The sequence below is a fragment of the Sciurus carolinensis genome, chromosome 1, assembly GCF_902686445.1.
Source record: "Sciurus carolinensis chromosome 1, mSciCar1.2, whole genome shotgun sequence".
NCBI classification, from domain to species: Eukaryota; Metazoa; Chordata; class Mammalia; order Rodentia; family Sciuridae; genus Sciurus; species Sciurus carolinensis.
In genome coordinates, this window is record NC_062213.1 from 50,018,719 (window position 1) to 50,039,969 (window position 21,251).

Sequence of the window (21,251 nt, forward strand, 5' to 3'; positions counted from 1 at the left end):
CAAAACTCTGGATTTATTTTTCACTGCTTGACTCTGATTAAATGGAACTAATTATGGGAGAAAATCATTGGGGAAAAACTATCAAAATATGTAAATCTTTTCAATTGACACATTTTCTCCAATATGCCAGTCAGGTTTTAAATGTCATGATTCTGATGAACCACTTTAAACAAACGGTGACATAATGCACAAAGAACCAAGTAAGCATTAGGCTGAAGTGTATTTGAAACTCAATCATAGCTGTTCTATTTAAAATAAGAACAATAATATCTATCTTTGTTTCTGTGAGACTTAAAAATGGATGCCTTTCTCACAATATACAAATTATATGCCTTTCTCTAAAAGATTCAAGTATGTGCACTTCTATTAATATATCTTCTATATCCCTGATAAACATAATAAAGAATAAATTGGAAAACTAAAATCTGTCCAGAAAGTTTTTTCCTAATATCTAGATCAACATCTGGAATAGGCAAATAATCACACTATTTACTGTTAAAACGATGAAAACAATGCTAGACTGTTACAAAATATGTAGAGTAGTATGTGGTTCTGAAATGTGGCCTCAGACTTCTAATCACTTGGTAATAATTGAATAATAATTACTTGAAAGATTACTGGAAATGTAATTTAGGTCCCACCCCAAACCTACTGAACACAAATTCTGGGGTCTGTGCCCAGCAAGATGTGTCTCATGAGTACAGGGTATAATTTGGATGTGTGCTCAACACTGAGGTACAATAGTGTGTACCTTAAACCTTTCAGACTAAAATGTGAGATGTTATTCATTTTGCTACTTATCATCTTACAAATGGAATACAAACGAATAGTACATTTTAATGTGTGGCATGACATTGTGGGCATTGTGGTGATAGAGAAGTCAGCACAGTATGTGCATTTCATCCTGTCAGACACTGCTCCATGTTTTGGTCTATTACCTGTGCTGCCTTTGATCCAGGTTTCAGAGATGACATTTTTACTAAGTATCCTCAGATGCTTATCACTTAGCTGAGCGGTTAGATCTGGAATTGTCTTCAGCATCTTCCACACAATGTTGTGTTCATGTGTTGTTCTTTCAACGGGTCTTAAAAAGAAAGAAAGAAAAGAAGATTACAAATTTCAGACACTGTGGGATGGATGCAAAGAGACAAACCAACACATCTTTGAATTTTACATTTCCTGTTTCATATTTTCTCTTTATTTAAGAGTGAGGGAGAAATGTGATGATGTTCCACTTGGGATTACTATTCCACTTTGGAAGTTTGCTTCCTTTCCAGCAGTAAGATGTACCTCCATGATAATTTGAATTTTAAAAATTTACAAATGCATTTATATTTTTAAATAGAAAGCTCAATACTTCAATTATAAGATTGTATCCTTTTTAATAGTAATTATAATTATAAAGACCTTTTTCAGATATCAAACTGAAAAAGATTGTTATTCCTACTGTTTGCTCTTGATCCTTAATAGTACTTAAGTACAATTAAAGTTAGATCAAGGATAGCTATAATTAATACTTAAGGATATAAATTTTAAGTGAAAAAATGCATATGTAATTTAAATAAAATGTACTGTTATCAGAATGGATGATACTTATTTACTTCTAATCATTAAATTCACTATTTTAAAATGTGATATTATAATCAGGATACAAAATTCATGTTAATATAAGTTCTCAAGTGAGAAACTTTGTTGTCATAGATAACTAAATGCCCAGCATTTTTCAAGCAAAATTCCCAAATCTAGTGTGAAAACTGAGTTTAGCAGCAGAAAAGCAATTCACAGTGCCCACATCACACATATAGTGTTGCCAGTACCAATTCCAGTAGAGACATCATGTCCTGTTAGCCTATCTGGATTCTGTGTTCATATATGAGTTTTTGTATAATGATAGGAATTGGTTTTTTTGTTGTAAGTTGTAGAAAAAGGAAGTTCAAAAGAAAAATGAGTTTAGTAGACAGCTTTGAGAAATAGACTTGAGAAAACTAGTTCTCTACTTCACATCATTTAAAAATGTGCACTTTGGTTACAATAATAATGAATTAGTATCAGAAATGACTTAGAGTCTTAATCAAAACCTAAAATATGTCATTGACTTAGCTGCCAAACAGGAGGTGGCCAGAAAATAATATCACAGGCTAAAAAGATGGAGATACACACACACACACACAAAGACACACACACACACACACACACACACACACACACACACACATTTAGTGGCAAAGCATTTATTAGTCATTGTAATAATTTGGAAGGCAAAACAAAGAACCTAGGAAACTTGCTACTTACAGAAAATAGTTGCAAAAGACAAAGTTATTATGTTTAGATTGCTTCATGTTGCTTATTTGCAGCAGTATTATTAACAGAGTAAAGCTGATCAGTTTTCAACCAGAAATGAAAGGGAACAGAGAGGATCCAGAAATGGAGTCTGGTTATAAAAGCCAAGTGTTTCTCGATCCCATGTAGCAAGAAAGAATTAAAAAAAAAAAAAAAAGACTTGACTACCAAGAGTCTATTAATTCTTCTGGATCATGTAAAGGTGCTTAATCCTATGGCAAAGATCTGATGAGAAGACTTTGCCTTCCTGAACAAGTCTGCCATTTCAGAACAACTTAAGGAAGCCTCCATTAACAGAAAGACAGGCACAGGGAGAGTAAGCAGAGGAATAAAGACTTTAAAACAATGTCTGGAACATAACCTTGGCTTTGGTTACTGGCATGCAGAAGATACCGGAGGCAAATAGATCAGAAGTCTGCTGTTTTGGGAGGATTTACACCACTAATGAATCCAATATTATATGGCCTAATAAAGTTTTAACTGATTGAACTTTCAGACTCAAAAGGAATTGTGCAACACTTCCCACCCTTCAAAGGGAACGTATTCTCCAATGTTCTTATTAGAATTGCCCACTGGGATAAGAGACAGGAGAAAACCTCCCAGAGAGAAGAGCCAAGAGGTGTTCTTCCCAATAAAGCAGATCCAGGATATAATTCTAAAAACTTCTAACACTCTTAAGGCAGAGGTTTTTACAAATCAGTCCAGCAAAACAACATTGTTGCTAGGTATCAATGACTTCAATGTGTTTCCATTTCCTCCTTTTTCTTAATGTAAGTTTTTAAAGACAGCATGTCCTTGGTTCACCATCCTGCATTGTCTGAGAGGAAAGCAACGTATAACTGGATCTCTGGGTTTTAGGCTAGTGAACCAGAAATAGCCATATTCATTCTTGACGGAGAGGAGGGAATTATCCTCCAAGATCCTAAACTTTCAGATTCAATAATGGATAAAACTTTCAGTTTTGTCTTTTTATGAGAAAGTGAATACCTGTACTGGGAAAAGGGTAGGCACAGTTGGTCAGTAAGCAAAAATAGGCAAATTGCAGCAGAAATGCTAGTTGTCCAAAAGTTGATTCCTCTTATCTCTAGGCACTTGACTAGGATACATTTCCAAGCATCTCTCTGGCCATGTGTCTGAGTTCTAGCCATTAGAAAATAAACAGACACAGAAGTAAGGCATAGCTTAATTAGCTGGTTGAATTTTTAAATACAACATTTTAGTATTAAAAGAAGGTGTGTGTTTATCTGTTAGGCACATAAATCATGTGTGAATGTGTGTACATATATAAATACATATACATCGAAAATAAGTGAAATATGCATGTACTTCATGCAAAACAGGGAGATAGATATGTATTTATGTTTGTACAAGAAATTGTACAACTGTTCATAGAAAGTTCTAGCATATTTCCAGTACTTCCTATCTGTCATATTCTGTGTATAGATAAAATATATACATATGCTGTCTTATAACAAACCTAGTTTCATTTAACAAACAGAAAAATTAATGCAGAGTTTTTAAAAAACTTGTTCACAAGCTCATGGCTAGTCAGTGGCAGAACTAAGGGATAGCTGTAAGGAAGTTCAAAACAGTTTGGTTCTGGATTACATGTTTGAGAATTCTGGCACATGACCAATGACTGTGTAAGTTTTTTTAGGTACAACCACAGGCAATTATAAAGGCTTTACTGGCACGACGGATGGGGGTAAATGCCTCCCCTGCATTAGACTAGGTACACAGGTTTCCTGGCCAGTTATGGTCTTATTCATGTCTGCAATCCTGGTCCAGGAACTCCTGTTTGGAAGTCTCCTTTTTGGAAAATCTTAAAGATACTTTCCTCCATTATGACTCAGAACTCCATTCTTCCCTACTTCTAGCCTTCAGGTTCATAAAAATGCAGGAGCCTTTTGTTCAGGGTCCCGCAATAGTGAGACCGTCTCCATGTTTGTGCTGATGCCCCTGCCCCTTGACTGGTGCACCCTTCTGTGGGGGGGAAACTGGATATGGGGACTATGGTGGGTGCTTTCAACAGTTTTAAACCATTGCTTACACTGTTTACTTCCATTTGAACTTGTTGATTTAATCAACTAGTCTGCAAACTGCTTTGATCATTCTCTCCCCAGATCTCCTTAACACCTGGGAAGGTTCTTAACCCCTTGCTATGCTGAAAATTATTACTCTTTATTGTTCTGATCTTCTGTAGCTGTCTTGATGGTCTATTTGATATATATATATATATATATATATATATATATATATATGGATGTATGTGTGTATATATATATATATATATATATATGGATGTATGTGTGTGTTAATACTCCAGCTCTCATTATGAGCTTATCTATTATTCCTTAGAATTTTGTTAGTTTATGAGCTTATCTATTATTCCTTAGAATTTTGTTAGTTTATTTGCATTCCTTCTGATATTTTTTTCCTGAATTCTATTTTGTGAGTTCTTAGGTTTGTTTATTCTAACTTCTCTTGGTTCATATCTGCCTAATCAAATTTTTATCCTTATTTCATTTTCAAAATGGTACATACATGTATATTTTAAATGCTGGACTTTTATCAAACACAGCTGAATATCTCTTAATAATATTACGTTTTTTAATCTATGAACATGAGATACATTTTGGTGATATTGTGATAGTATTAGGTATATAGTTACATAATCACATGCATCAGAAATATTTTTACTGTGGGCAAGATTATAAGTTATCCTTAGTGATCTGTTTTTATTATGGAAAAATACCAGAATTAAAATATTCACTCCAGACATTCAAGTTTATGAACCTTGACTTGATTCTGAAACCACTGCCTCTTAAAGATGGTTTCCTTTACCTAATGACTTTTGAAGTGTCAATTTATCCCATCAGCTATTCTCATCACTTGGCTTACTTTTCCTTCAGAGCAAGAAAATGATATGCTAGATTATACATGAAATAATTTTCATTTGTTTTATTTCATCTAATAAACCCTCATGCTAATTTATTGGCTATAGCCTAGTAAAAATACTAAGCACTCTCTATAATCATTATTTTATCCATTCATTTATTTATACTTATTTTGGGACTACCTAGCTTTTAATTTTAAGAAGTATCTGACTAGGTCTTTGAAAAATCTGTTAAGAAAAACTTCCTGCTCATTTGTAGAAAAACAGAAAAAAATAAAAACAAATAAAATGAAATAATTCTGATAGCAAAAAGGACTTCAATCAGGGAGAGTTGCTAGAAGGAGCATGAAAGTCTCTAGAAATAAAAGCAAACTTCAGAGATGCTGATTCCTTTTATTTCTCAATGACTTGTAAATGTAAACACTAGATTGAACAAATGTGTCTGATATTTTGTCATGAAACAATCAATTTTTAGTTGGCAGTAAAGATATTTGGGAATAAAACTGTTTCATTCATCTGACAAATTAAAGAGAAATTAAGTTTATTTCATATGACAATTAGAAGTAGAATTATAAACAAGTCAATTTTTTTCTAATAAAAACTATAATTAAAAATATTAAAAACATTAAAACAGGTTTTGGGGTGATACATATGAAATTCAAGAGTTAGCTTGCTACCCAAGCACTCCTGTTGTTTGAGTTTATACTTTCCTTCAATATTGATCAAAAATAAACAACCAGTGTAATAGAAACCAACACAAGGTTCCTTTTCATGTTCTGTAAGAAACTTAATAATTCTTTTGTATTCTTGAGAATTTGGGAGAAGCTTATGTTTCTTCCAGTTATTTTTTTTGATATGTTACTTTCTTGAATACCTAAACTGTAACCTAGAAGACTGAATTTGTTGTGGTCAGTGTATTTTGTTCTTTTAAATAACAGTATATTCTCCTTAAATATAAGATTGAGGTGAGGAAAGGAAGAGATTACAACTTACTTTCAGATTTCAATATTTTTACCTATGCTATCATGTGATTCTTATGAGATAAGAATTGGACAAGCAGAGTGTTAGTCAAACACACATACACATACACAGAGTCACAGAACACTTTATTCAACTCCAATCTTAACAAAGAATATACATAAAGGCAATAAAGGCAGGACTATTTCAGTTAGGAAAGGGAGGATAAGTCCATTTCCACACTAGACTTCTCCTCCACTTCCACATACTCCTGTAAAAAGCAGGGGAGAATCCACAGGGTTGATATGAAGTTACAGCAATCCAAGTTTCCTTTCAACTTGCATATTCTATTATTTTAATTAGTTGATTATCCACTACCTTCTATTTTATTTGTGCTATCATAGAATTATAAAGAATCACAAATAATTACATTTTCTAATTTAATTTCCTCCTTTGAAAATGGGAAAACTGAGGTTTGGATGTGTTAATTAACTTGCCCACAATCACACAGATAATAAATTGTGGGACAGGATTCTCTCCCAGGGAGTCCCACTCCATTACCTAGGTTCACATCCACTTAGCCACTACACTAAATCAAATTTTCATAATAGTGATTTTCACTTCTTTTGAGTTACTGGGGTTATCTGATTTAAAGCAGAGGATGTTATAGGTTTCATTGGAACTGACCATTACACAATAAATTAAAAAGGCCAAAAATTTATAAATAAAATTTTGCTATATGAATATTCATTTAGAAGAAAGTACAACAAATTAGTAAGATTTAAAAGCTGAATTATTTTCAAACATCACCAATTCAAAAAATATGATAATACTTTTATTAATTAGTTCCAATGTACCTATAGTGTGCTTTTATATTTTTATTTTTTACTTTTTTTAATCACCTTTCTTCTGTATGTTTACCTCTATGATCATAATCTTGATTGAAAGAAAACATTCCTTTCTTTAGTTCAGTTGATAGAATTTTTTAAATTATTTTTAATGACTTAGAAATATTTCTTTTAGCATTACAACCAATTTTTGTCAATGTCATAAATTTTTAGGATTAAATGGAGGAAAGTTTCTATTCACATGTCTTTCATGTGTGGTCTATAAGATTTAGAAAGCTTTCTCACACTGATTTGATTCTTTCTCCATACATCTATCTCTAACCCTAACCACTCCTCTGCCCACATGCTTCTGGTGCTAGTGTGCCACAGTTAATGTTTCCAGTGTTAAGATGCGATTTGGCCCAGAGTATGCAGTAGTGCTATTCTTGATAGTCATTCTTACACCAGCACAACTAGCAACAACAGCATATACAGCAATAATTAAGAACCAAAATTTATATCCCCCTAGACCTAAGTACAATCTCTCCCTAACTCCACCTTCCCTAAACTAAATCCCAAAATGCCTAAGGCCACTCCAATGAGAGATGCCATAAAAATGAAATGTATGAAAAGGCAATTGTCAGGCAAAGAGAGAACACATGATTATAGATAAAATATCTTACTTTTGCAAATTTTATAGAAACTTATGAGCATGCGAATACTTTCTAGAGCCTCTCCCAGGACCTTTCAAGGTACCCATGTAAATTAAATGACAGGATTAAAAGCTTCATTACCTATAGGATAAATATACCTCTAATTTAATATCTAGTTATTAAGCAAAAAAAAAAAGAAAAAAAAAAAAAACAAGAAAATAGAACTTGTAATCATACTGGATTAAAAACATAAAAATTGGAGTGGTATAGGGTAGGGAAAAAAAGAACATGAAGTAAGAACACAGAGTGAAATAAAATTATGAACCTAAATTAGAGGGCATGGAAGACTGTCTCAGATTTACAACTAAAAAAAAAATGTTATAAATGAAAAAACAGATCATTGGCTGGAGAAAGAATATGTGGGCATGCATAGCATTTGGTTATAACTGTACCTAGAATACATACCCTTATTAATTAATTAATTAATTTATTTATTTATTTATTTTGGACCTCCCTAATAGTTTTAAAAATAGGATTTGTGACAGTTATAAAATTATTTCAAATTGTTAAAACTGTGGTTGTCCTCTTTTTTCTTGGTGTCCATTGTTTCCTGCCTACTTTTAAGCAACTCACTATAAAATTATTTTCCTGGAATCTAGTGTGTACTTGAAATATTTCTTGAATCATTAATCATTAATATGCACATCACCTTCTGTCTGACTTCTCATTTGAATTGCCTAATCAGTCAAGGATGGATGAACAGAATAATAATTGATTTTATTTGATCATCTAAATTCATATGACAAATGCTGAACATTATCAGCTTTTCCAGAAATTGGGTTTGGTCATTTGTGGAGCAGAAATATCAGAGGCACAGCATGATTTGACTTCTCTGTTATTCTATGATCTGAAAGATCAGCTACAGCAACTTCAACTCTTCAGGCTTAAAACATACTTTTTACTTTTATGATTAAAAATAGATTTTTTTTTTTTTTTGCGGTGCTGGGGATCGAACCCAGGGCCGAGTGCTAAGGCAAGCACTCTACCGACTGAGCTATCTCCCCAGCCCCCTAGGTTATTATTTTTAAATGTCTCCTTTTGTTTTGAGGGGAGGATGGTTAAGCTTTTGCTTGTGATGGAAGAGGAATCAAACAAAACCAAAAACACCAGAATCCTATAGTAACCTGTTTCCTTTTATTTCAGGAGAGGATTAAAGAAGATAATATACTATTTTGCAAACTAAACATTTTAAAATGGGGGTCACAGCTGGGGTGGGGGCATAAAACAGGTTGCAAGGAATTTATGTGTTTGTAGTTCTAATGCCAAACAAGAATTTTAAGATACCTCAGGCAAAGTGTCCCTTCAAAGAACACTTCTTTAACATCTTTCACAAACTCAGTCCATAAGACCTAAATGGTTTTGACAGCTACACCAAACAAGAATATAAATAAGTTCTAAAATACTTTAAAATTCACCTGTAACCTAACTTCCAGAATACACTCAGCAATGGTATACAAGATAATCATGTATTACTGAAATACGAAGATGTTTAGAACTAACTTTTAATGAAGATTTTCTACATCTTTTGTGTTTAGACATTTGAAAGAGTCACTTGCAAGACAAAAAATTGATACGATGGATTTCTCTGTAAGAGAAACTGACAGGCAATTTTCTTGGGGATCTTAATTATTCTTCATTTAATCACACTATTTTTTTTTCTTTTTTCTGCTCAAAAGAATATAATAACTACATGTCAGACTCGAAGGTGAGCAATAGCTTCTATCTACATTTCAGAATGTTGAAGTCAGTCAAAAAAAGGATCTTTTACTGTTTGAGCATTCACTCATTCGTTTATTTGGCAGAGTTTTGTGCAGTGCAAATGTTCTGGTACCTTTCTAAATGTTGGCACACAACAAAGAAAAAGACAGATATGGTCCTTGCCTCACTCTACTTAAAATTCAGGGGGAAAGTATGACGATGTTGTAAAAGGCACAGTAAAGTAATGAAGAGATATAACCTAGACCTGGATGAGGGGACAGTCAGAAAATTTATTTCTACTGACAAACTGAAGAATAGGCTGGCAGTGAGGAAAGGGAGTTTCAGGTATAAGCAATTTCAATTCCAAAGATTCAGAGTCATGTATTCAAGAAGCGCTTAAGGAAAACTGTCCAATTTGGTTGGAGCAAAGAAGGCAATGAGGAAATTGGACATAAATTGAAACCAAAATAGTAGGGAAGGAGAAATCTTAGAGAGCACTGCAAATACTGTCAAGAATTTTAGGCTTTGTTATTAAGACAGGTAAAGTCATTTAGGGGCTTCATTGAGAAGATTTACATTATTGGAGTTCACTCTGCTTACAAAAAACTAATTTTTTGTAAAATTTTTTGTAATTGTAAAACTAATATCCTGAGATCAGTCAAAAGGATATCACAGTGGATTATATAACGAGTAATTCCACCTAGTGGGTCAGGTTTTTAAGACGAGTTTGGAATATATTTAATTAATTTAATGGGTCAAAAATAAGGAGGCATAACTCAATACCAGGTAGGCAATTTGTCCTTCCATAGAAGGAACACTGGTTTCACTGGTATTACAAATAATCATGACTAGAAGGACTTTTAGTAATGCTGGCTTTAAAATTTTTCTGTCCAAAATAATCCATTATATACGTGTTTCTGAGTTCTGACTATACACCAGTTACTATAAAAATGTTAGCCAGAAAAATAATGACATATAAGAAATAACTAATCCCTCTTCAGCATATCTTTTAGGATATACTCTATCTTCATATGGACATAAACTATGGAAATGTAAAAACTTAAATTTCACTAGATTAGCTCTGATTTTTCCACCATTCGTAGGGAAATTTATGCATAACAAGGACACAATAGGTCACATCTACCAGATAGAGATCTATACACCAACCACATATTGAAATACAATGTCATAAATAGCTTAATTATTCAATACAAAAGTGACCTTTTTAGATATTAGTAAGAAAATGGCACTATAATCTGTCAGATACTGAGTAAAAAAGAAAAACTAAAATGTTGCATAGAATTGTCAATTATATACCTCAATATTTGATTCTCAGGAAAAATCTGACACTTGAAGTATTGATTTTTTTAAATTGATGATAATTAATGCATTTCTGTTTTTCTCCTGGGATGCCCCAAAATCTTTGAGATAAATGTAATGTTTAAAAAGATCAGCTAGATTAGTTTCTACATAACTTTGTTTATTTCTGTTTTAATAAGTTTGACATATTCATGCCTTTAGAATAAGCCACTCAAAACATTTGTGAAAAATGGCTTACAAAATATATTTCAATAATAAATTCACAAGAGTTATTTTTCATTTAAATAAATAAATTTAAAGTGGTAACAAAATTCAAAATTAAATTCAAAATAGGAATTAAACTTCAATGAATTTAAAATAGGATCATTGTATTTTGACTCATTGAGTAAAATAAGATTCAAATGATTGCTTTTACTTATTGTTCCTGACAGCTTATATAATTCTTACAGAAGAAACCTTGTTTTGATTTATTTTGCTGTCATTTTTTGTTTGTTTGTCTTTGTTTTTGTTTCTTTCAAGTTTGCAAAGAGTTGAAGTGGATATGGACAGAGGGTAATGACTAGGATTAAGGCAGAGAATGGAGCTGAAATTACAGTTGAAAACCTAGATCAGCAAGAATTTTTCGTGCTTGGGTAAAGAAAAGAAATCCATGCAAGACCATAAGGTTCCTGACCTGTGAAATTTTAAGTCTGGTGGTAAAATTCACCGAGGAAGGGAAGGCTGCAGAAGAAGAAAAAGAATCTCTAAAATAAACAAGGACTCAGTTTTAGATTTGGGAAGTGAGATATACCAACTAAGCATATCAAGTAGGTATTTAGTTATTAATAAATTCAGATCACTATAGGATTTTTAAAAATTAGAATGAATACTTCTAGGCACCTGCTTCTGCAGGAAAAAAAAAAAAAAAAGATTAACAGGGACTGGATTTAGCGGCCTGTCTGAAACAACTAAATGAAATAGCATATAATATAATGGTTTTGCAGACATTGAACATCAGCAAAGAAAAACAGTATGCCTTGGAAACAAGGAACAAATAAAGGCAAGACCTATAATTTCTCTGGTAGACAGAAGAGAGAAAATTACTATGCTATAGCACAAGGTGGAGTAAACCCAGACAATCTCCTGGATTGAGGAGACATAGCTGGGGTCAGGGATTTAAGCAGTGGCAAGAGTTCACAGAAGAAATTTTTATAGAGGGGAAAAAACAAAAGCAGAACAAAATAAAGAGAGATTCAGACATTTTCAAGAAGTACCAGTTGAGAACTGGGAGAGTAGCTGGAACTCAGTAGTAGAGTGCTTGCCTAGCATGACCCTAGGTTCAGTTCTCAGCCCCCCTCCACACACACACACACACACAAAACAAACAAACAAACAAACAACAACAACAAAAAAACACCAGTGGAGTCTTTAGTAAGTATTGCTTGCAGCCCCTGGCAGTACTACTGACCTAGCTCCATAAACCAAGTGGCCCCATCCAACCTCCAACAGCCCAAAGAATCATGAGAGCAGACCACTCTGACCAGCCCAACCTGCAGAGGATTCCAGGAAAATGTTCAGCAGCCCACTGACCCTGCTCCTGCCCCAGAAAGATGGTCAACCCAGCTGTGCTAACCTTTGACCCCAGGAAACACCATCCATCCTCCTGCTGCCCTGGAAACAGTTCTATGGTGATCCCCCCACCCAATCCAGTCAGGAAAAAGCTATTGCAGCCAACTCTGAGTGTCTCGGCTCCCTAAAACTCACAGGAACAGGCAGGAAGATCCACATACCCTTGACCCAAAAACTTGCTGGGCAGCCTGTCCTGAGCAATTCAGCCCACCAATGTCCAGGGAAGGAGATAAGCAGTTCTGACCACCTACCCATGACCCTTAAAGCATATGAGTCGCTTTTTCTGAGTGGCTTAGCTTTCTGAGGCCCCCCAGGAAGCAGCCAGGTGGTTCCATTAATCCTCTGTGCCCCAAGAAGTAGTTGAGCAGTTGAAACTGCCTTTCTCAGAATCTAGGTCAACTGGGGCCCTGATAAGCAGATGCTCAACCTTACCCTTGAAACTTTGAAGCAGCTTGACAGATCTCCTTAGTAGGTTGGGTCACAGAGACCCTGCAAAATAACCTATATGTACCTAAGATACTGACAGGTGCCACATATGGACCCACTGGTGATGCATAGTACAGATGTGAACCTCAGACATGACAAGAATCCCTTTCCCCTACCAGACCTGCTGTGCTACACCCTCTTAATCCCACTTGGGTGAACCCATCCCAACATGATTCACAAAAATGATGGGTGCCCCATATGGACCACACTATGCAAGACAACCCACCACACCTGAAGCAACTGCAAACTAGCTAGTTTCACAACCCATGCAGCCTAGACCACTAAGACATCCACAGATACTGCCAATCTTGATTACAGCCAAAGAATCTACGTAAATAGTACACTAAAGCAACAATTGTGAACACAGCATATTCAACTGCCACCCTAGGACATATTGATAGTAGAAAGTCCATCCTTAATATTTAAGTGGTCCCATAAAATTGGTAAAGGCAACTAACCCACCAGACCAACATAGGTACAAAAGAAGTATTTAAAAACAAATTAAAATGATACCTCCAAAGGAAAACAATAACTCTCTGAGAACAGACCCTGAAGAAAAGGAAATTGACAAAGAATTCAAGATAATGTTTTATAAAAATACTAAATGAGATAGAAGAGAGCACAGGAAAGAAATTAAGAAAATTAGGAAAACAATTCATGTCATGAATGAGAAATTCAGTAAAAAGTTACAGATCATAAGAAAGAAAATCAGATATCTAGCACTAACAAACTTAATAAATTAAGTTTAAAATGTATTATGGAGAGTCTCAGAAATAGAATTTACCAGGCAGAAGAAAAAATTACAAACTTTTAAGACAGTTCTTCTGAAATAATTCAGATATAAAAATGAAAAAGAAAAGGTTAAAAAAAACCTTCAAGATTTATGAGATACCACTAAAAGCAAATTTTTACATTATGAGTATGCCAGAAAAAGAAGAAAAAAAGAAAAGACATAAAAAATTCATTCAAGGAAATAGTTGCTGAAAACTTTGCTGATTTGGGAAAGACATGGGCATCTAGGATCAGTAAGATCAAAGGTACCCTACTAGAGTCAACCAAAAAAGACCCTTTCCAAGACACATTCTAGTCTCATAGTCAAAAGTACATTTCAGCAAGAGAATTCTAAAATCAGCAAAAGTGCCAATTCACTTATAAAAGAATCTCAATTAGACCAACAGCAGACTTTTTAGCAGAAACTTTACAAGCCAGAAGTGAATGGGATTATATATCTAAATTCATAAAAGGAAAAAGAAAATGCCAACCAGAATACTATACCCAGCAATGCTCTCCTTCAAAAGCGAAAAGGAAATAAAGATTTTCCAATAAATGTAACATCTGATGACATTCACCATCACCAGACCAGGTCTTCAAGAAATTCTAGAGGAATTCCATACACTAGAAGCAAAAAGATTGATAACTCCCATCATGAAAGCATATAAAAGTAGAAAACTCAACAGTAACACAGGAATACAAAAGAAAAAGAGAATCAAACCTTATCCATATAGAAAATCACCAAACTACAAAGATAAGAAAGAGAAAAAGAAAAACAGTCTAAAAAAAATGTAATGACAGGACTATGTCTTACTTGTCAACAATAATCTTGAATGCAAATAGTTTACATTCTCCAACTAAAAGTTACAAACTGGCTGAAATTTTTTTTAAGACTCAATGATAGAAGAAATTTGCCAGAAGAAATTTGCTTCTTTAGTAAAGACACATGAACTGAGAGTGGAAGAATGGACAAAGCTACACCATGCAAGTGAAAACCAAAAACAAGCAGGAGTAGTTACACCTACTTCATGTAAAATAAACTGTAAATAAAACATTGTCAAATGAGAAAATAGTCACAATATGGTAATAAAGAAATCAAATCAACAAGAAAATACAATGGTAAACATATATGCACCAAATACTGAAGAGCCCAATTTTATAAAGCAAACATTATTAGATCTAAAAGGAGAGATAGACTCAAACATAATTATTATAGTTTGGATGGGAGCTGTCCTCCAAAAGCTCAAGTGTGAGACAATGACAGAAGGTTTAAAAAAGCAATGATTGGTTTGCAAGAGACTTAATCCAATCATTGAATTAATCCAATGATGGGATTAACAGAATTGAAACTGAGTAAGGTGTGGCTGGAGGAGGTGGGTCATTGTGGGTGTGACTTTGGGGTACATATTTTGTATCTGGAGAGTAGAGTCTCTCTGCTCTCTGATCATTATGTGAGTTTCTTCTCTCCACCACACTCTTCTGCTGTGATGTTCAGCCTTACCTAGAGCCCTAAGGAATGGAGCCTGCTATCTGTGGATTGAGACCTCTGAAACCAAGAGCCCACCAAAAAACTTATCCTCCTCTACACTTGTTCTGGTTGGGTCTTTAAGTCATGACAGTGTAAAAAGCTGACTAAAACAGAAATAAAAATTGAAAACTTTTAACACCTTACTTTCACCATTGGACCGATCATTGAGGCAAATATCAACAAAGAAGTATTAGAATTATACTACAGGTCAAGTAGACATAACAGACATTTACAGAATATTTCATTTAACAACTGTAGACTATATATTCTTCTCATAAGAACATGGAACATTCTCCAGAAAAGACCATACATTATGCTACAAAACAAATATTAAACAATTCAAAAACACTGAAATTTTATCATCTGTCTTCTCTGACCACAATGGAACAAAACTAGAAATAAACAAGTAAAGAGACTTTGGAAATTGTACAAACACGGGACAAGTATACCTGGATACCAAAATCAGTTATTTACTTCTTTTCAGACTCTTCCTCCCCTGACACTTCCATATAATGTTCTCTTCATTCTCTTACCAATGTTTCTTTTCTTAGCACTCATTATCTCTTGATATAGTCTTTTTTTTTTTTTTTTTAACTTCATAGCCTATCTTCTCCCACTAGAAGGAAAGTTCCATCAGAACAGAACACAAGTTGTTTTTGGCTTTTTCCTCACTACTGAATCCTCAGTATCTAGGATATCATCTATCACATAACAGAAGCTCAATAAAAAATTATTGGGTGAATTAAAAAAAGAAACTGTACAAATAAGTAAAAATTAAATAATATTCTCTTTAATGACCAATGGTTTAGGAAAGAAATCAAAAGGGAAATATAAAAATGACTTGAAGCAAACTACAATGAAAACTACATACCAAAACCTACAGGATACAAAAAAAAAGCAGTATTAAGAGAAGAATTTATAGAAATAAGTGTATATATTCAAAAAAGAAAGATTGCAGAAAAAAAAATTTAATGATATAACTCAGGAAATAGCAAAGCAAGAACAAACCAAACCCTAAATTAGTAGAAGGAAATAACAAATATGAAATGAGAAACAATTTAAATAGAGACTAAAAACATACACAAAAGATCAATTAAATGGAATTGTTTTTCTGGAAAACCAAGTAAAATTGATAAACTTTGGCTTAACTAGGAAAAAAAAGAAGAACCAAATCAATAAAATCAGAGATTATAAAAGACACATTAGATATGATAGTACAGAAATACAAAGGATTTTATTAGGGGCTATGATAAACAGCTATATGCCAACAAATTGGAAAATATAGAAGAAATGCATAAATTTCTTGACATATGTAATCTATCAAAATTGAACCAAGTGAATATAGAAAATCTGAAGAGATATATACCAGGTAAATAGATTGAATTAGTAACAAAAAGTCTCCCAATAAAAATAGGCCCAGGACAGATGGCTTCATACCAAGTCATTTCAAAATACTGCAAAGTGTATAAAGTGAGGGAACCATTCTGAACTTACTCTATGAGGACAACATTACCTTGATACCAAAATTGGACAAGAACATCACGACAAAACCAAAAACAAAATTAAAGAAAACCATCACAGATCAAGACCAATATCTCTGTTGAATATAGATGAAAAAATTCTCAACAAAACCAGTAAATTGAATTCAAGAGCATATATAAATGATTATATTCCATGATCAAATGGGATTTCAGGAAAGAAAGAATGGTTCAATATACACAAATTAAAAATTTTAATATATCAACAGAAATAAGGATAAAAATCATAATGTTATCTCTGTAGATGTACAAAGTGTATTCAATAAAATTCACAGCTGGGCATAGTCGTGCATGCCTGTAATTCCAGTGATTTGGAAGGCTGATGCAGGAGGATTGCAAGTTCAAGGCCAGCCTTAACTTACTGGGGCCCTAAGCAACTTAGTGAGACCCTATCTCAAAATAAAAAATAAAAAAGAACTGGGGACTCAGTGATAAAGTGCCCCTGGGTTCAATGATCAGAACCAAAAAAGCTTTTAAAATAAAATAAAATTCAAAACTATTTCATGATTAAATTTTTTGAAACTCAAAAATTAGGTATAAAAGGAATTTAACTGCAACACAATAATGACTACATATGACAAATCCATAGCCTATATCACACTTAATTTGGAAAAGATGAGATCATTTCCTCTAAGATTAGGAACACAACAAAGATATGCATTTGTTATAATTTGGATATGACGTGTCCCCCAAAGACAGATGTGTCCTCAAATGCATCAATATTCAGAGTTGGGGCTCTTGGGAGGTGATTGTATCATGATGGCTGTGGCCTCACCAGTGGATTTATCCATTGAGGGATTCATATGTGAAAGTATAGCAGGTATGACCTAGTAAAAGAAAGTGGGTCCCTGGGGGCATGTCCTTGAAAACTACATCTTGTCCCCAGACCCTCTCTCTCTCTGTTTCTCTACTTCCTGGCTGCCATGAGCTGAACAGCTTTTCTCTGCCATGTACTTTCATCATGTTGTTTTTGTCTTGCAGCCAATTGACCACAGACTGAAACCTTATAATCTGTGAGATAAAATAAGTCTTTCCTTCTCTAAGATGTTTTTCTCAAGTATTTGTCACAGTGACAAAAAGCTGAATAACACAGAACTTTCAGCACTCTTATTCAGCATAGTGTTGGAAGTCTTAGCCAAAGCAATAAGGCAAAAGAAAAAATAAAGTCATCCAAATACCAAAGGAAGAGGTCAGATTATCCCTTTTTGCAGAGGATGTGATTCTACATACACAGAAAAACCTTAAGAATCCTATAAAAGACTACTGATAAACAAATTCAGTAAAGATGCAGGATACAAAATCAATATACAAAACTCAGTAGCATTTTTTTCCTCAATAACAAGATTGTCAAGAAAGAAATCATGAATTCCATTCACAGTAGCTACAAACAACAAATAAATAAAATAGCTGTGATTAAATTTAGCCAATCAAGTGAAAGACTTTCATAATAGATATTACAAAGCTCTGATGAAAGAAATTGAAGAGGACACCAGAAAATGAAAAGACCTCTCACATCCATGGATTAGAAGAATTAATAATGCTAAACTATCCAAATTACACAAAGTGACTTACAGATTTAATTAAAATCAAAATATCAAAAATATTTTCATTGAGCTACAAAATATAATCCTAAAATTCTTATAGAATCACAAAAGACCTTGAAGCCAAAGAAATTTGAGAAAAAATAATTGAATGCATAATACTATCTTACTTCAAAATAAAAAAGCTATAGCAAAAGCTGTATGATATTACCATAAAAACAGACACATAGATCATTGAAACAGAATGGAGTACCCAAAAGGAACCCATGTCTTTACAATTAGCTGTTTCTCAATGAAGGCACCAAAAACATTGGATAAAAAACAGAATCCTCAATAAATGGTGCTGTGAACACTGGATATTTACAAGTAGAAGACTAGAAATTAACCCTTATTTCTCACTTTATACAAAAAATAAACTCAAAATGGATAAAGATCTAAATGTTGAAACTGAAACTATAATACTACTAGGAAAAAGCATAATGGAAATAGTAAAAGACATTGGAATAGACGATGATGATGATGATGAAAGAAAGTGAAGAGACAACCTACAGAATGGGAAAAAAATGTTTTCCAAACTATTCATCTGATGAGGTATTAATATTCTATATATAATATATATATATATATATATATATGAAAATGTAAAACCTGAATAACAAAAAACACAAATAATCCAATTAAAATTGACAAAGAATATAAATAGATATCCCTCAAAAGAAGAATTGAAATTACCAACAACTGTATACTCAATATCATTAACCAACAGGAAAATGCAAGCAAAAAATTATACTGGAAAGGTATTATGCAACTCCAGTTAGAGCCATTATCCAAAAAAAAAAAAAAAAAGAAAGGCAAACAAAAACAAAAACAAAAACAAAAAGTAAATGCTGGTAAGGATGTGGAGAAAATGGAAAGCTCATGTGCTGTATGTGGGAATGTAAATGTGTCCAGCCATTATGGAGAAGTTTGGAGGCTTCCCCAGAAGCTACAAATGGACCTACCATAACACCCCGCTATCCCATTTCTGGGCATATATCCAAAGGAATGGATACAAGTATAAAAAATCAGAGAGACATGTGCATGTCCATGTTTGTGGCTTCACTATTCATGATAACTAAGCCATGGATCAGCTTAGATGCCCATCAACAGATAACTTTATAAAGAAAATATGGGATGAATTCACATTGGAGTATTAGTCAACCACTTTAAAATGAATGAGTTCTATCATTTTCAGCAAAATATAGAAAACTAGAGGATGTTATGTTAAATGAATTCAGTCAGACAAAAAAGGCAAATTCGATATGTTTTCTCTCAAACATCTGTGTTCAAAAGTAAACCAGAACGTAAAATAGTGATTACTGCAGGCCAGGAAGAGAGGAAGGAAAAGGGGATAGTGGGAGGTTTAATAATGGGTACCCAAACCAGGTAGAAGGAATAATTTCTAGTGTTCTACTTAACAGTGCAGAGAGGGGACCACAGTTCACAGTAACCTATTGTGTATTTTGTGACGACTAGAGGAGAGAACCTTGGAGCCTCCAACACAAAATAATGATAAGGAGAGAAAACATTAACTACTCTATCAGAAGATACTGTATGCATGGATCAAATTATCACATTTTACTCTATGGATCTATACAATTAAAGTGATAATTTTAAAAAATAAGATACATATGTAAAAAGTGTGAAATTCTGTCATTTGCAGCAACATGGATAGGACTGGATGACATGGTAAGTGAAATAACAGGCACAGAAAGTCAATACTACATGTTCTCACTTAGATGAGGAAGTAAAAAGTTGATCTCAAAGAAGGGATTAGAATAGAGTAAATAAATGAAATTTAAACAGAACCTGGGAAGGGTGTGGGGGAGGTAGGTATGGAGAGAATGGTTAATAGACACAGGGATGCAGTTAGATAGAAATCATGGCTACTGCTCTATAGCACAATTGATTAGGGTTCATAACAATTAATTAACTATATTAGAAATAACTTGTAGAAAGAATTTGAGTGTTTCCAACAAAAAGAATTAATAAATGTCTGAGGCAATAGACCCATTTCCCTTATCTGATCATTACACATTGTATTCATGAATTGAAATGTCACACTATAATTACTGCCAGTTAAAAATTATATATATATTTAAATAATTAATGCTTTCAATTCAGCATAAAAACATAGCTATGTTAATCATCTTCCCTACAAGTGACTTGTTAAAAAGATAATAGGAATATAAAAATAATAAGAAATGATTAAGGAAATAAAGGAGCATGTTAGTTGATCAGGTTCCTGGGGGAGTGGGTTAATAGAAGAATATGGGTAAATAGAGTAGAGAAATCAAAAACTCAGAGGAGTATTAGAAAAGGAACTCCTACAGAGGCAATTCTGTACCCTGTAGGGGGTGTGTGTGTGTGTTTCCCACATGCATTTCCTGGGTAGTTTCATGAATACTTGGCCTATATTTTCAGGTAAGTAACAGTTGTAAATTTTCATTTCTTACTCCTCTTTTTGAATTTTTTTATAGAATTTTTGGCTTAGGTGTCTTATAAACTCATCACACACACCACACACACACAAAAAAAAATCCTTTATATCATATAAATTTATTTTCAGGGTATTTTAGCATGTTTTTCTTTTCTTTGTATTGAGTAGAACTACATGTAAATCCTTCTTTAAAAGCGCAAACACTTAAATATAGCCCTTTTAAAATAATATCTTCAAAATAATTATTTCTCTTCAAAGCCATAATCATACTTTAATAATCCTTGTGGTAAGATCTGTTTTAAGACTACAGTTTCCAAAGCAGTTCAATATTTTATGAATGTCTTATCTTCCAATTAACCCCAAATGTGATACAATTATTTTTCAATGTTTCCTACATATTTTAACTCAATTATTCTACTGAAGTCTTTAAATCATTCTGTCTTATAAAAACTAATTACCCAGGGATTCAATTTTTATTCTGTAGCAGAAATATTCCAAGACTTTGATTCTAGCTATCTACTGCCATCAAGGAGAATCTCTGCCTGTAAG

At 33.3% G+C, this 21,251-nt stretch overlaps 1 protein-coding gene across 1 annotated transcript in view; it reads right to left on the bottom strand.

Moving 5' to 3' along the window:
* Cnbd1 (cyclic nucleotide binding domain containing 1) overlaps positions 1-21,251 on the bottom strand; it is a 484,214-nt gene that overhangs the window by 284,847 nt on the left and 178,116 nt on the right. The window contains exon 4 of the mRNA XM_047565748.1: positions 939-1,084. Within this exon, the coding sequence (XP_047421704.1) occupies positions 939-1,084 (146 nt within the window). The remainder of the gene's footprint in view (positions 1-938; positions 1,085-21,251) is intronic.